The sequence below is a fragment of the Lagopus muta genome, chromosome 5 (genome assembly GCF_023343835.1).
Source record: "Lagopus muta isolate bLagMut1 chromosome 5, bLagMut1 primary, whole genome shotgun sequence".
Taxonomy (NCBI): domain Eukaryota; kingdom Metazoa; phylum Chordata; class Aves; order Galliformes; family Phasianidae; genus Lagopus; species Lagopus muta.
The window spans coordinates 49,553,563-49,569,680 of record NC_064437.1 but is presented as its reverse complement, the minus strand read 5'-3'; the positions used below and the strand labels follow the sequence as shown (position 1 = coordinate 49,569,680).

The 16,118-nt window shown below is 39.9% G+C and overlaps 1 protein-coding gene across 1 annotated transcript in view; it reads right to left on the bottom strand.

Annotated features, from left to right (window-relative positions):
• STAMBPL1 (STAM binding protein like 1) overlaps positions 1-16,118 on the bottom strand; it is a 21,552-nt gene extending 5,434 nt beyond the window's left edge. Inside the window, exons 1-8 of the mRNA XM_048945424.1 lie at positions 15,930-16,118; positions 6,743-6,939; positions 5,656-5,873; positions 4,164-4,239; positions 2,668-2,763; positions 1,488-1,842; positions 727-851; positions 510-647 (exon numbers count right to left, since the gene is read on the bottom strand). Coding sequence (XP_048801381.1) covers positions 510-647; positions 727-851; positions 1,488-1,842; positions 2,668-2,763; positions 4,164-4,239; positions 5,656-5,873; positions 6,743-6,826 — 1,092 coding nt within the window. The 5' untranslated portion in view covers positions 6,827-6,939; positions 15,930-16,118. The remainder of the gene's footprint in view (positions 1-509; positions 648-726; positions 852-1,487; positions 1,843-2,667; positions 2,764-4,163; positions 4,240-5,655; positions 5,874-6,742; positions 6,940-15,929) is intronic.

Sequence of the window (16,118 nt, the reverse complement as noted above, 5' to 3'; positions counted from 1 at the left end):
CTTCTCAGTGTGAAGTTCATGGGACATAATCTCAAGCAGATACACAAACCGTTTTTCAATTATGGGGGAAAAGAAGTGGAATGAAGAAGTACAAGATAAAAGGGAAATTACTTTACTGCTCAAAAATCTCTAGAATGAAATTCAAATAATTAATAATGAATTCAATCAGTGCAATACCCTCAGATTTTTTTAATGGATTTTTAATACAGTGGAAAATAGATGGCGTTAAGAAGTAATAAAAGGTCCCCAAAATGAAACAAAAGTTGCACTGGCAAAAGCAGGCCCTGTAGTGTAAACAATGTGCCTCAACTTCATTAATCAAGAGACATTCGTTACCTGGATAGAACATCAATATTTATTTATATCATTATGATTAGAATTAAGCAAAGAAATTCATTTGAATTTTGCCAGTTATTTCTTTGGCTTGTCATTTCCAGGGTTGGTTGAACATAATATCTGTTCTATCAGCAGAACTGATACAGGAAAGCCAGAATCTGTGTCATACATACATGTATCCAACCCAAAGTGAGGAGATCAAACTGATCCTGAATACCAAATAATTCTTCTACATTCTCCATGTCACAGTAGTCTGGTCCTGAAGATTGCTTTGGCACTATTACATGGGTAATAGTAAATTCGTTGTGTGTCTGTAAAACAAACATTGACAAGGTAACTTAGAGAAAAGGAGGAGTGTCTTCCCATACAAATGTGAAAGTTAAACTGTACCAGTTTTCCACAGAGAATTCCACATGTCTCTATTCCTCTTAATGTATTCGCCTCTGCTAGCAGCAGAAATTTGTGACAGAGATCCCTGGGTAAAATTACACCTCTGAGTGCTTCAGCCAGTTGAGCTAGCGAACAAATAAGAGAGAGAAAGAGAGAGATAAAAATGTATATGTAGCCTACGCAGTGACATTCCTTATTATAAAGCAATATACGTATATTGCGTATATATTGTATATACAGAGGAAATTATTAAAGATTAAGAAATTAAACTCATCACATCACAGATATCTGAAATGAGATTACGCCTACGCTGCAAGCACATCATGCTGAATTGAGGTCACCAACTCATAAGATATGCTGTCGCCTGCCTCTTGTGGTGACAGGGAGTTGATCTAGTTTCTCAGGCCAGGGCTTCTCAAAAAACTTTGAAGCCTCTGCAGGTTCTGCTTCTGTTCTCAAGATTCAGGCAGACTTTATGCTATGGGAACACCGAGGCTCCATCTCCAGATGCATCTACTGGTGCTCAGATGGAAACTGTAGAACTTTACAACGGCTCTCTTAAAATGAGGAAACTGTAGAACTGTTGCATGTACGTTTACCTATTCATGCTTATTCCACTACAGATGCTCTCAAAGTGTGCAAACCATAGAATCATTAGTTTGGAAAAGACCTCTAAGTCCAACTGTCACAAGCACGTGCAATACGTGTTTTGCTCTAAGCAGTAAAGAAGCAGATAAGGGGTACAGAACATATGCACTTACTCTGAACAGCACTTAAAGCGGCTGCTGGCTTTAGGGCCTGGTTTACTGAAGGTAAATCTCCAGTAGAGACACATATATCACTCTTCTCTTTTTTCTCTTGCAGTGTGGTAGATGAGGAACTGTTCTCAGGTACAGAAATACAGGATAGCATACTTCCATCTATCTGCTCAGACATAACCATGCTCTCTTTAATCTTCTGATCTCGAGCCAGTTCTTGCTTCTTAAGCTGATCCTCAAAGAACTGAAACTGTTCTGATTCAAGCTGCTGCTGCCTCATATGTGCAATTCGTTTCTTCTCTGCCTCTATCAGCTTCTGCTGCTCTAGTTTCTTCAGAGATTCAGTTTTACACTTGTTCTGAAATATATGCAAAATAGTCACATAGTCACTAAAGTTATAGAAAGGAGGGGAAAGCAGCAATCTAATTGTATTAAAGAATATTAAAAGTATATTATATTAAAAGTCTCTTCTTAAAAAGCCTTCTGGAAGCTGTTAGCTAAAGTACCAAACACAAGCCTATCCCCCAGAGTAGTACAATACAGAATGAAATACTGTAAGCAAGGAAGTCCTAACACGAACCTTCCAGCCTGCATACCTGTGATGGTTTATGCTTTACTTAAGCAGTGAGATCACTTTCCTTGTTTAGCCACTAAAGTTAGTAAAAAAAGTAGTAGTTTTTAGCACAGCGGTGGTAAAGAGATAAGATATAAATCCTTACAATTTTCAACTCAAGAGATGTTTGTATAGGTTGGTTGACTTTCTCCTGTTTACTTCTTTCCTTAATTTTCTCTGAATTGCTGAGAGGGGCTTAACCCCTATGCTGTGTATGTGCCCACCCCAGCCCCAGGAATGCTAGGTGCCATCTCTGCCACCCCTCCGGTTTCAGTGCCAACATGCATTTTCTATAGACTCATGCAAGTGTCTGAACAATATCCTCCCTGTAAAACTGAACCTGAGCATACCAAAGAACTGTTCTGATCTTCTTCAACTATTATGCAGCTACCATAGCATGTTTATTTCCAAGCTCGCTCTTACTTTCAAAGGACCAACTGATCAGATTCTAAGCCACTCTAAGCAGTAACTAAGTTTGTGCAGAATGGCTATTTTATTGCTTTACTTATATGAAGTATAGATGCAAAAAATATTCATACAGCAGTGATTTTACAGCCACATAAAACTTACTTTGTTTTGCATGTATTCTTGATATTCTAAGCTATATTTTTTTAAAAGATCTCTCTTCAGTTCATCTGTCCGTGGAAATGCAACCTCCTTCAGTTTCTTTGGGGGGGTAGAAAGATAGGTAAGTTAACTTTTCACTTTATAAAAGGATCACCTGAAAACCAAACTCATCTGTAATACAGATTTAAAAAAAAAAAAAAATAATAATAATAATAATAATTAAAAGATACTGCTCTTTTCCCGGGAAAGCAAGGAGAAATTATACAGAGAATGGTCAGCTTATTATGCTTTCGTAGTACATCGGTTACATGGCACATTGATAAACTATATTAATCTACGTAAGTAAAGCTGTTATAAAACTACTTGTTATCTAATGAGGAGATTGTTTTTCCAGCAGTCTTTTACTTCTGTTTAACAGGTGTGTGATGACTAAGGTCTTTTTTTTTTTTTTTTTTTTTTAAGAAGACATATTTTATAAATAAAGCCAGGGCCAACTTTTAGTGTTTTGTGCAGGATCAACGCATTTTACTCTGGAGCTCCCTGGACAGAAATAAAGCGTAATATGCCCACTTCTAGGTGGAAAAAAGAAAGGCTACAGTTGCACCTGTGGGTTCTGTGACAGCTCTGGCAGATTCTTAACTTAAACAAAACCAGCACTGTTAATGTTTATAGCTGATACAGAGGCCACTACAGAATAAGTTAGAGGCTGTAAGCAAGGGAGGGGAAGCAACCACGTGCAATAGAAGGGAGCAAACATTAGAGTCCTTTTCCTTTTCTCAGCTTGGATGTTATCCTGGGTTGTGGGTAACAATCAACATTTGGCATGAAGTGTTTTTAGCCTTAAATACGACATTATGTAGTTTAATGGTAGAGAAAGCCATGCAAATACTGTGGCATAAAGCAGAAAATACATTTATTGTTATTCTAACTATCCTCAGTGAGTAATTCCAGATGTTTTAAGTTCTTTATAAGGCTATATTTGAAAATTGTCTTTTAGAAAAGTAATATGAACCATGTTGGAAGAAAAAAAACTTGATAGAAACTTAACAATACATATTTGGTAATAAATTATGCAAAAATTCACTTTGATTCTTAAGCTGGTAAGTAAATAATGTGCAGACACCAGTAAGGCCACACATTTCTCTTTCCGTTTCCAGTGAAATTTGGATCAGTAGCCATACATATAGTTAAGATCAGAATGAAACTTTATGCAGTTAGGTCAGTGTGTTTTTATCATGTAAACTTTCTGAAATAGATGTACCTGGGTTTCAACAATCTACAGACTTGTTCAGAGATTGGTCTTATTCACCTTTTGGAATGCACAGCAATGACGAAGTGGTTAAACTAAAATAAAACACAAATGTCTGGTAGAGAAAGTTATCAGAACTTCAAGCTCTGTTGGCTGCCTTGGGCTATGTATGCACTGGGAAAAAAAGAATGATAGGAAAGAACAGAAATGGGGAAAACGTGTCTCAAAGTTCAGGAAACCATAACCCTACCTTAATAATAACTTGTTTTTCTGGTACTGCACATTGGTGATAGTCTCGGTGACTGGGCAGCTTCTCCACAAACAAGCTAGAAAATTAAGCATGCGTATTTGCCTTGATAGCCAGAGGAATAGCTCTGTTAGCTTTTCTTTGGCAGAAAAATCAGTTTCACTTGTTGTAACTGTTAAACACCAAATTTCAGATGATTTGGAGCAGACTTCTACACCATTCATTCATTTAAACTATTGCTTAAACTCTTGTATGGGCTGGTATGAGACACATGGGGTAATGACAGGAAGTTATTTTCTACATCTGAATATATTTTGTTTCTCATTAGCAGTGGGTTGGGTCAGAAAAGGATTAACTAGCACTCAGCACCTGCAAATACCCTCCACACCAGACACTGTTACTAAATCTTATTTTTGCCATCTTGATCTGTCGCCTCAGCTGAAATGAGGAATCTTCAATAAGACACTGTCATTAAACCAGCTATTTCTACCAGACTAAATTGTATAGCTAAATGCAACACTATTAACTCATCCAGACATCTAAATTACTGCAACACTTGGCTGCAGAAAAGTTTGGAATTCACAGCTGCTATCATTTTTCCAGCAATTTATGCTATGTTCACCTCCAGACCTTCTTTTGAGACAGATGCATGCATTTAACATAATTGAGGAAGAAAGATTTGGTTTAGGTTTCAGAATATTGGGAAAATAAAGGTAGAAAAGAAGGTTTCTTCTGAAAAAAATCTAAGAGGATTTTTTTTTTTTAATACGCATACTTTAGAAGCAGCAAAATAAATCAATCACTCCTACAGCAAAGGGAGCTACTTAAAAGTTTAAATCTGCCACTGAGAGAGATTTCAGTCGATTGTTTCAAGATTTGTAATGAAAGCTGTTCAGATTTTTTTTTTTTAAATGGGGAAAACAATCATACAATGAACAAACATTGTGGATTTTGCATTTATTGCTTTAAGAAGCAATGATGCTTAATCCTTCTGGGGCAAAAAGCTGTTTCTTCATGTTGGTTTTTTTTTTTCTTTTAAATATTGTGTCATGTTATCACCTTTAAAATCTGCTGAGGCTCACAGGGCTTAATGATTAGTCTCAGAAATCTTATGCAAACACTGATTGTTAAGGCTTACGCTGTATTTTACTAACATGCTGATCCATACACAACAACTTGTGTGGAACAGTGCTCATGGTATAGCCTGGTACTGCAAACTTCAGCCTCTGTACATTACATTAATTCACCCTGGCAGTCAGGAGGCAGGTAAGGCTACTCCACTAGTAGTAGAGAAGAAATTACAATAAAGACTGGAATTAGATTGAAGATCTCAAAAGAAGGTAGCTATTTTGCAAGAAAACAGTGAGCATTTTTTCTCCTAAGCTAAAAGGGTGCTCCATTTTCATTGCAAATGTTTATTTCCCTCTGCTTACAACTACAGCTGTAGTGCTGTAACTTAGAATAGTAGCTACAATTACTATAAACTGTTTCTTACGTTATGAACTTGTTATAAAAAACAAAAGCGTTCTCCAGATTTCCTTCCTCCATATAAATTGATGCCATTCGCTCCATTTCTACTCCAGATCTGAAGTAACGACGTGGAGTGATGTCCTCATTGATTGCAATATTGCTGCCAAGTTTGCTTAGGGCACGCACTCTCTCTTCTGGGGTCACAGAGATGTCCGTGTGGTCAGGAATAGCTACGAGCTTTTTCTGAAAAAGAACAGTGTAGTGAGGAGAACAAGATATTGTATTTCACTTTCAGTAAATGATCTTATTCAAGAAACTCAGAGGAAATCTTCAAAATAGGTATCAGTTTCTACACTGCTAGTAACTTTAAAGCATTCTAATGTTTCTCAATTGCATTACAAATAGGAAAGTATCCTTTCCCTCTCCCTTATTTTCCAAGCTATAAGATAATATCAGAGAGGAAGTTATGGAAACAAAAATCAGGAAACCCCAGCAGAAATGATCAAAGGCGACACAAAACGTGTCTTCTTCAGAAATCTTCAAAAATGAAATTAAAGAAGGGTTCTGCCTTGGGTTACTGAAGTAATCTAGTGGAAGGTCTGAAGGTGCAAATCACTGTTATACAGTTCTCTGATGTATTGTGTATGACTGCTGGGTACAGCTAATTTGTACAGCTAACAAAGAACAGTATATTTCCCTGAGCAGTCAACAGTTCATTTTACGGCTTCAGATGAAGCAGTTTAAGTCTAAGGATCTAGAACTGACTCTGCTAGAGAAGAAACAGAGCTTCTTATTGTAGTAATTACTTTCTTGCTAAGTGGTTAAATAAGGTGGCTACTGCAAGCTGTTTCCTCTTATGTTGCTGAAAGGATTTATCTTTTCTATTTAAAATGTTCACTTCAACTCTTTTAAACTGTGACCATTGAAACAAACAAAAATCCTAAAGACCATACATATGGAAACACAAATCCAGCGAAACTATAAGAAGAGGTGAGGAGCTGGCAGAACTCAAGAAAATGCCCTTTCAGCTGACATCAGTGCTGCTGAACTGCTCTGAAACCTTTTACTTGAAGAGGTGCTAAGCCATTAAAGCATCACTTTGTAATACATACCAAGGAACTAATACTGAATGGTTGTTCCATGTTGCCCTCTGTTTGCAAACCAAGGAGGTTGCTCTTTTGCTCCAAAGCCTCCATCTGGCTGTGAAGGATAGGCTGCCTCAAGTATTAATCCAGCGCTCCGTATTTGCAGCCAGCTGTCTCAGAGCCCGGGGAAACTTTAATAGAGATACACTGATCGTGGTCAGGTGCTGCATGAAACAGGATAAGTCATTCAGATTAGAAATACATTCAAACGTCACATCAGTTTGTATGCCTGTATCTGCTCATTACTTCAGTTTCAAAAGCTTACATGCTTATGAGCAATCTAGAATTCAGCTATGTCGAATTAGAAGTAGGAATGTACAGAACATTTGTGAACTGGCTGACTCGTTCTAACGTTATCGAAGTGGACTCACACAGCGTAGTAAATTATTTTTACAATCTTTACAGCAACTTGGATTTAAAAAAAAAAAAAAAAGCCCGAGAAAATAAACCAACTTCTAAGCATTAAGCCTTAATAGTTCAAAGACTAAGCACAGAATGTTTCCTTGTGCATATGTTCATGACTAGCATATTTTAAACCAGTATGAATTTCCCTGCTACGTCTATAATTAAAAATAAGACAGCGTACAAACTCGTATCAGCAATATAAAGTACCACGTGCTCCAACTGCACAATTTGTTCACTTCAACTCCACTTGAATTACAATGAAATATGACAAGTTGACTGATGGTAATTACTCACTGAGCAATTCTGAACAAGTAAAGACAAATATTTAGACATGCTGTGGTCATAAAAAAGAAGAAAATTAATTATCTAAATTATACTGGAAATATAAATGTGAAGCAGCTAATGTGGCCTTTCACTTCTGTGCTCTCAAACCAAACAGGCTTGATTCTGAATGTCAAAGATGCTTCATATATTGCAATACATAATTGCTTTATGTTTTGTAAAAGCATGGGTGGGTTCAGCAAAGATCTTTTCTCAGCATTTCTCTCTCTAGAAGCCAAAGGGCTCTGGGTTGGAAGATAAAAATCCTATCATGTTTTCACCTGCTGCTGAAGCATTGATTTCTGAATTTGGGTCATCTTCATTTTTACAGGAACTACCACTGCCTGTTAGGTCAGCCTTCAGTTTTAACCATTAGTTGTCAATGTTATAATGAAATGCTATAGGAGACATTAAATTCATGTAAGCAATGTGCTTTCTTTAAAAATAATTGGAATCATCCTGCTTAACTGCAAAATCCCTTATTTGCATGCTTAGTGAATGAGCCTTACCCTGTTTTTACATATCATCTCCTAATCTCAAGTAACTTATTCTTGCTTGACTTTACTCCCATGTTTTCCATTTTCAAGAATTTTGTTCTTGTCATCTGGCATGTCACAGATCTGTGCATTTAATTTAAAGACCAGCTTTTTCAATTTCAGGTATACAAAACCCTTGCACAATTTGTGACACGCTAATGGAAGTTAAAAAAATAAAACACAACAATGAAGCTTTGCTTTTACACCCAATACATCAATATTAGCTGTGGTGGTAGCACTGATGGAAAAAGTTCTCTAAATGATTTAATTTTATACAAATGGAGCTCTGGTACAAATGATAATCTTGGCAGGAGAACCCTATTCATTGCCTATTCACAGGCTGCAGAAAGGCCTCATGGGACCACAGTAATGAAATAGTTTTCCTTTAGCCAAGGCTAAGCTTATGGTTCCCTATAGCTAGTTCCACCTGAACTTAGCTGGATCATGGCAGCCCTAGTAGGCTATGGAAGGGGAGGACTACAAGCCTGGATAGTGCAGAGTTTACATCAGTCTTCTTTCCTTGCAGTTCTGATGCTCAGCACGTTACATTTTCAATAAGAGGCTCTGCATTCATACGCTCTGTCTGGCTTTGGAACACTAATTAAAAAAAAAGCCTCAGACCTAAAAAGCATGCATTTTAGTCACAGAATCAAAGAGTCATAGAATATTCCATGTTGGTAATCCCACAAAGATCATCAAGTCCAATTCCCTGCTCTACACAGGACCACCCAAAATGCAAACCCTGTGTTTGAGATGAGAGTATTGCTCAGATGTTCCTTAAACTCTGGCATTTGGGGCTGTGCTTTAATGGCAAAACTGCTTCTCAAGCACTGTCTCCCTCATGGGCCTTCTCCAAAATCTAGCATGGAAATGGGCACAAGATTGGATATGGATTATACACTTCTTCCAACTGATACCACACTTGAAGGCTTTTAATCCTGGACCACCTAGGTCCTTACTAGTCAGCAAACAGGAAAATCTTAGGGCAGCAATTGAGAAACACACAAGTGACCTTTTTTTTTTTACTTCTTTTTTTTTTATTTTTTTTCTATTTTTTTTTCCTCCACCATTACCAAAAAAAGTCTTTGCTAAAGAAGCTTGTGGTATCTCCCAGCCAAAATCTTGTGAACTAGCAAGGGAGCATCATGGAACCCCTTGGATGCCTCTAAGAATACCAGGGCTAAAAGAAGAAATTATTTGAGTCATTTTTAACCAAAAGAAGCAATATTATGAAGAACAAAAACCCACGTACAACACTGGGTATTTTAAAGAGAAGAAGCAACTCCCACTTCCTCAAATTGTGCCAGTGCTCGGAAAGGATGCAGCAGCTGTGCAGAGAGTGAGGCACTGAGCACAGCCAAGCCACTGAGTACGGGGGAGCAGGGGGATCACAACGGATGGAAGAGGAAATGGACTTTTCGAACTTAGTTCAGGAGCTCTGATCAATGGCTCCTTGTCTTGTGGAAACAATCTCATGTTTTACTCCACAAGAGCAAAGAGAAATGCAAGTAACTGAAACGAATTTTACATTCAGAAACACAAAATAGTTATGCAAATGCAGGGAGCCACATTCCAGCCCTAAGCATGGAGGATAAATGCCAACAGCAGCTTGGAGCTGCAGTCATCTATTACAGTGTAAAGTGCTCTAAAGTCTAAGAGTGAACATGCATTTTTCTTCTGTACAGTTTCAGGCACTCCAACTAATTTAGATGGACCTAGGTAATGTCTGATTAAGAAGAAATATCTGTACAAAAACAAAAACAAAACAAAACAAAACAAAAAAAACAAAAAAGTGTGTTTTAAATGTTATTAAAAATAATCCTTTCAGCTCAGGCAAGCAAGCACAGAATCAAGTGGAAGGCAAATGAAAAGCAGAGAACAACTTCAACTTAGAGCATACTCAAACATTAAGCTACACGAAGTATATCAACATGTATCAAGAGGGCTAACGAGATAGAGGTGGTAGCACTCTCACAGGATACTGCACAGGCTTGTTTCTAGCAATAGTGTGAGCACAAAAGAGCAAGTCCCTTTGCCTGAGCCCAGCTAAGATGGCAAGCTGCAGAATCGTGGCCTGTGATAGCGGCAGGTGGTACGCTTGGCTGCACGGCAAGGCTAATCAGCCCTGGTGAAGTACTGAACTAATGAAATCACACGTTTTGTGTCTGCAATGGCTGTGCACAGCCTGCTTGGTCTGGGCAAAAGGAGCTCACACCACCTAGGCCCAGGTCTAGGGCAGGCTCTGGAACACCAACGGGCCGTGCAACCCAACCATGTGAGGCCATAGCATGCCAACATGGCCGGCCATGCTACTGGCTGCAAGCTCTGCTGAGGAACATGCAGTCACACAGTGCTGGGCCTCAGGGTGCAGAGAGGAGCTCAGAGAGACATTGTCACTGACACCTGCAGGCTGCAGAAGCATGAGGATGGAATTGCCACTGGTTACTGTCAGCTTGAGGTTGCTTGTCTTCCTTGTCATCAAATGAGATTTTTAGATGTTGAATGACCTTTTAGATCTATAAATAATAAACAGCTGAACTTTAATACATGACTAGCTTAATCACTAGTTTCCACTTTGCCTCCCTGTAACATGCTTTTTACATTTCAAGAGATGTTGTTGCATTACACTGACTTCCCTACCACCAGCAGCATTTGTCAATAAATAAAGCTTCATTACAGAGATCACCAGTAAAATTTTACAGAGCACTTTTTAATGTGCAAGCTAAACTTCTGCTAAAACTTACAAGAGCCTGGGGCATCAGCAATCATTTACTCTTTGCATGTTTTTAACAGTAGATTATTTTAGAAATATTCACCCTTTGTTAGATACTTTGGTAGAATGTAAAGCACATTAAAATCGTTTGCTTCAGTTCATTGCAATCAAGGTGTGGAGGTATCTGCTAATAAAAGAGCTAAAAAGTGGCATGATTCCACCTTTCTACAAAATACTCTTGAAAGTAATGCTCTATATTCATACTGTGATTACAAAAAAGCTTACTTTAATACTGCAATAGGAAGTTAAAACTCTGTAAAGCTCTGTTTTACTACTCTATGAAGTGTGATGATTATAGAACTCTGGAATAAAGATGTCTCAAACCACAAGAAGGTCACTTCTCACTAAAATAGTCAAATAAGCAAGTGCAAAAAAAACCCTTTTAATTCCCCATGATGGAACATCTCAGCAGACTTGAAATAGAGAACATCATCCAGTCATTGCTAGATGAAGGCAAAGGACAGTTTCATGCCAACAGGTCACCCATGGTGTAAATATTTGCACTTGTGCATTTTGAAGTTGATGTTCATCTGAATTTGGTGAAAAAAATGATTAGAAACACAGGCATCTAACTCATTCCAGCTCTGTTTGAAACACCAAGCATATTGGTACGGCATGTAATCATTTCCACACATGCTTGGTTTTGATACAAAATATGCTAAAAACAGCCTAAACAGCTAAAGGCCTTCTGTTGATTCTCTCCAAAAAGAAACAGCGTGTTCATCTGTCAGCATGTTTTCTGAAACAGCAATTCCCTATCACAGCAAGTGATTCAGCTGGGAGAGTAAGTAGTCTCTTCTGGAAAAAAAACACAAAGCACTGAACGTCACAGCAAGATCATTCTCTGGTGCAGAGAAAAAAAAGCAGCTATCACAAAACAACAGAAGGGCCTTTCAATGAAGAGAAGTGCAAGGAACTGCTTGCTGACAGCCCCAGCTTGCTCAATGAAGAATTGCTCTTCATAGTAGGAGCTACCAAACTGGGCTCTGTAAAAGGCTGTCTCAGTAAATGTTCATAATTTAACACAGCAATAATCTTTTATTCATTCATGTTTTATGTCCGTGGTACGGAATAAAACCATTCGATACATATCCATGAGCAAAGTCTCTCATCTTTACCCACAGGAAATAAAATGCATCTCATCAGCTCCCTTTCCACAGCTCACAGAATAAAACCTCACTGCCATCCTGAGCAATAACTCAAAACTGACAGTGTATTCCACCACTCAATCCTCTTCCAGTTTGGCACAGTCTTAATTTAGGATGATTCTATTTCAGTTCCTCTCTAACATATGGCATGCAGAATGCTGATGCAGCCCATGGAGGTTAACTGCTAGAGGCTTGGGACTAGATGGGACCATGTGCTGATGTATGTTTAAAATTTAGGGTAAGGGTATGTTGACTAAGAAACAGAATTAATTGCCCTCAGGACAAACATCACCACTACAGAGAACACGAATGTAGAACCTACAGTCATTTCTTCAGAGCACAAAGGACTCTGACCTTCATTTTTAAGTAGGCTTCTGAAGTCAAGATCTGTAGTGCCTGTGTTACTACAAAGAAAAACAAAACAAAACAACAACCATGCATTTGAGCTGCCAGTGATGGCTTGCTACCAGTTTCATTAATGTGCTCTACCTGCAATGATATGGGCCACTTGTAAAACAACGTCCTGAAAAACAGTCTGGAAATCCTGAACCTGTGAACTGAAGACCAGTGAGCCCCCGGGGTTATTTTCTCTGATGGCTTCTTGTATTGAAACAAACTTAATCCCTCCCTCCCTCTTTCCGGTAACCCCAACCCATTTTTGACGTAACAAAGTATCACCAGAATGCCTTGAATCTGTAACACACTCAGGCTGCCTGCAGCACAGGACAGCGTCCCTCCTATGACCTATTACAAGGTTAATTTAGACAAGGCGTGAAGGAACAATGCCCCATCCTTCATCTAGGAAATCCACAACAGTCCCCCACCAAAACGACTGTGCTAGGGCATATTAAGCCAGTAGAAGGAATAAATGAAAGAAATTTGTTCTTTGATGACTCAGCTGAAATACTGAGAAAAGATACCTGCAATACATGTCATCCACTATGAAGACAAGAAGCTGTGTTGCCAAGGGAAACAAAGGCTAAAATCATCACAGAGGTCTGTGACATATCAGAGATTCCCATGAAACAAAGAGAGTAGGATTACTTCCAAATTCTCAGGAATTGCAGCTTTCCTGCCTGCAGCCCTGCTTGTCTCAAAGACAAAGCCCCAAGAAGGAGCAAGAGCTCTCCTTCCCATGAAAGATAATGGTTCTTCTGACAATAACTGCTACTTAATTTTATAACAATTAAAATAATAAATAAATTAATAAGGACACCTTTTAATGGGGTGAATATCCACATGCAACAATCCATTTTGGTTTCTATTGGATGACAAATTCATATTGTCTTATTCATTACAGCTCATAATGCACATGATGAGAAAAAGGAGAATTAAGTTTATCAGACATTTCTGGCACAAATTTACAGTCCACTTGGAGTTTATTAAGTTATCTGTATAGAGTCATGCCTGTCTTGTGGCCTCAAGTCTAGAAAAATAATAATTAAAAAAACCCAACAAAACAATTTGGGGCATTAGTTCAGTGGATTCTGCACCCTAATGGTTAAGTGAGCAAAATGCAGGTAAAAAACTGATAGTGCCATTACCTACGGGATGGAGTGTGGTCAACTAGTCAAATAATCACCAGTTAATCAGGCATAAGCACCATGCTGCAGAAACATATTAAGATAATACTGTAAGTTGATTTCATAATGAAGTCTTTGACCTCCTTCTCTAATCTAGCTGTAGGATCTCTTGTGCTCTGAGTAGATGCAAAAAAAGGAAAAAAGAAAAAAAAAGAAAAAAAAAAGGTGTTTGCCTTTACAGTCTATTTTTTTCTTCTTGTTAAAAAAGAATAATTACAATGCCTAATTTCTTGTTTCTGTGTTTATAAGACTGACAACAATAGGCACACACTTCATTGCAGCACTGAGTGTAACTCAGCAGCTGCCCTTAAACCAGCTGGATTACCCACAGTCTGAAAGCCGAGCGCAGTGCTGTGCAGCTCACCCAGGGAAGCTATGCAGAGACCATCTCTGGGCCAAAATAATTTTCCAATTAATTACTTGCCCTTTCAGGATGAATCTGATGATATTAACACCCCCTATCCAGGCTTTACTCTTAGTCAATGGAAAAAGCAGGAGATCTCTGGAGGCCTTCTGACAGTGACCTGGAGATGCTGAAAGAGGCAGGTACTTTTTCCAATGATTACAGAGTCCACTGCCTCCCAAGCTCAGTTCAGCACATTGAGTGCTGAACTGTGAGTCATCTGGAGCTGCCAGTAGGAAGTGATAGGCCAAGGATGCGCCTGAGGGGGTGCCTGACTCATGGCATCACTGGGTGTCATCACCCATGTAAGATCTCAAATGCTGATTTATTTTTTTTTTTATACAAGGGATATCCATGCAGGAACAGTACAAAGACATATGTGGACTGGTCAGGATCTGCACCGAACTGGCAAGACTCCCATGGACAGACACTTCTAGTTGAAACGTTGCCCTGAAAGTTTGTTTTTTGGCATGGCAATCCAAATGTTATGTATTTATTGAAATGATATAGACAAAGACTTCCATTACAAGGTAGCAACCTGCTTTTCAGAACACAAATTGGAAACGTAACTTTTGATACAGAAATAAAATATCAGGAGTCAGATAAGACCAGGAAAAAGAAAACACCCTATGCATACAAGTTGGACAAACACAGATGAACCATTAATTTTTATACTGCATTTCCTTCAGTGTCTTCACACTTGCCACTCCCTGAGCTGCTGAGGATTTCATGACATCCCTCACCTCAAACTGTACTTTCCCTCGGCATGGTGATCAACTTCCAGGAAATACTTTAAGGCCTCACCATGAATCTATTCAGACACATAGAACCACAAGAAACACCTTTGTGGTATTCTCATTGATCAAGCCACTGAATCTTATTTTCAAACCTAAAACCATACAGTAAAATTCCTTGCACTTACAGGCTCTAGAGTACTAATGAAAAAATGAGCATGTGATTTGTGCCTACAGTATTGTATTGCATTTGGGAACAATGTTTCCTGTAGTTCTCCATGATCTAAGAAACTCTGGATTTGCTAATAGTGGCATTTGGTTTAGTTGTTAGTATCCTGAGCACGTAGAAATGCAATATATGAGACAAAAAATACATTGCCTCAGCAACATCCACCTTCTTCTAGGAGTACTTCATGAGGTTGTGGGTCTGTATACAACTTTCTAGGACCTGCTGCTCTAAGGCAGTTCATCAAACGTACGCAAGCTCCAGCTTTGTGCAGTCAATCACTTCAGCCTACTCAAGGAAAAACCTGCTCGTGTGAAGACAGACAGTGTGCCGCTTCTGCCCGTGGCTTCTTGGATGTACATTCACTACTGCACACATTAAAAATAAAAATAAAAAAAAATCCAAAATAAAAGGACTTCCCTCAAAGGAACTTTCTGTCACCCTTCTGAAATGGGATGGTGCATCCATGTAACAGAGCCATTAAGTTACATTGCTCGGTACACATCGGATAGATAGCTGAGGTCCTACAGAGATCACCACAATGTAGGTACAAAATGAAGTGAGAGTTACAGGTGCACAAGTAACAACACTTCTTCCTTTTTACATTCTTTCACTTTCTGATCCGATGACAATATTTCATAGGTATGCAACTGGGGACGGGAACGATTTACAAATGGAGTGCAGGCATAGGCAGTGCTTTCCTCCGCAGCCGGGCCAGGCGCTGACGGCTCCTTGTGGGCACATGCGGCGGCCCCGGCAGGCTGTCAGTGAGCGCGGCTCCGCCCGCCTCGGCGGGGTGGCCCGGAGCCGTTGTGGCCCGCGGGCTGCCGGCACCTGAGAGCGGGCAGAGCAGGGCAGGGCAGGGCAGGGCAGGGGAAGGGAGGCGGCCGGGCTGATGGGACCGCGCACCCGGGAAGGCACGGCGTGGCGCGGCGCGGCGTGACCTCTTTCCCCTTAGCGAGCACCGACGGAAAGCAGCGGGAGGGAGGCAGGGAGGGAGGCCGGGGGAGGTGGCGGCTGCTTACCGCCGAGCCGGGCCGCTCTCCGTCAGCGGCTGCCGAGTCTCGCACGCGCGTGGCCGACCCCGGCGAGAGACAAAGCGAAGACGCCAGGCAGCGGAGGCGGCCTGGGCCTCTCCCGCACTCCGCCGGCGCCGCGGAGAGGAGCGCAGCGCAGCCCCCCGCGCTGCCGCAGCCGGCCCGGGTCACGGCGCG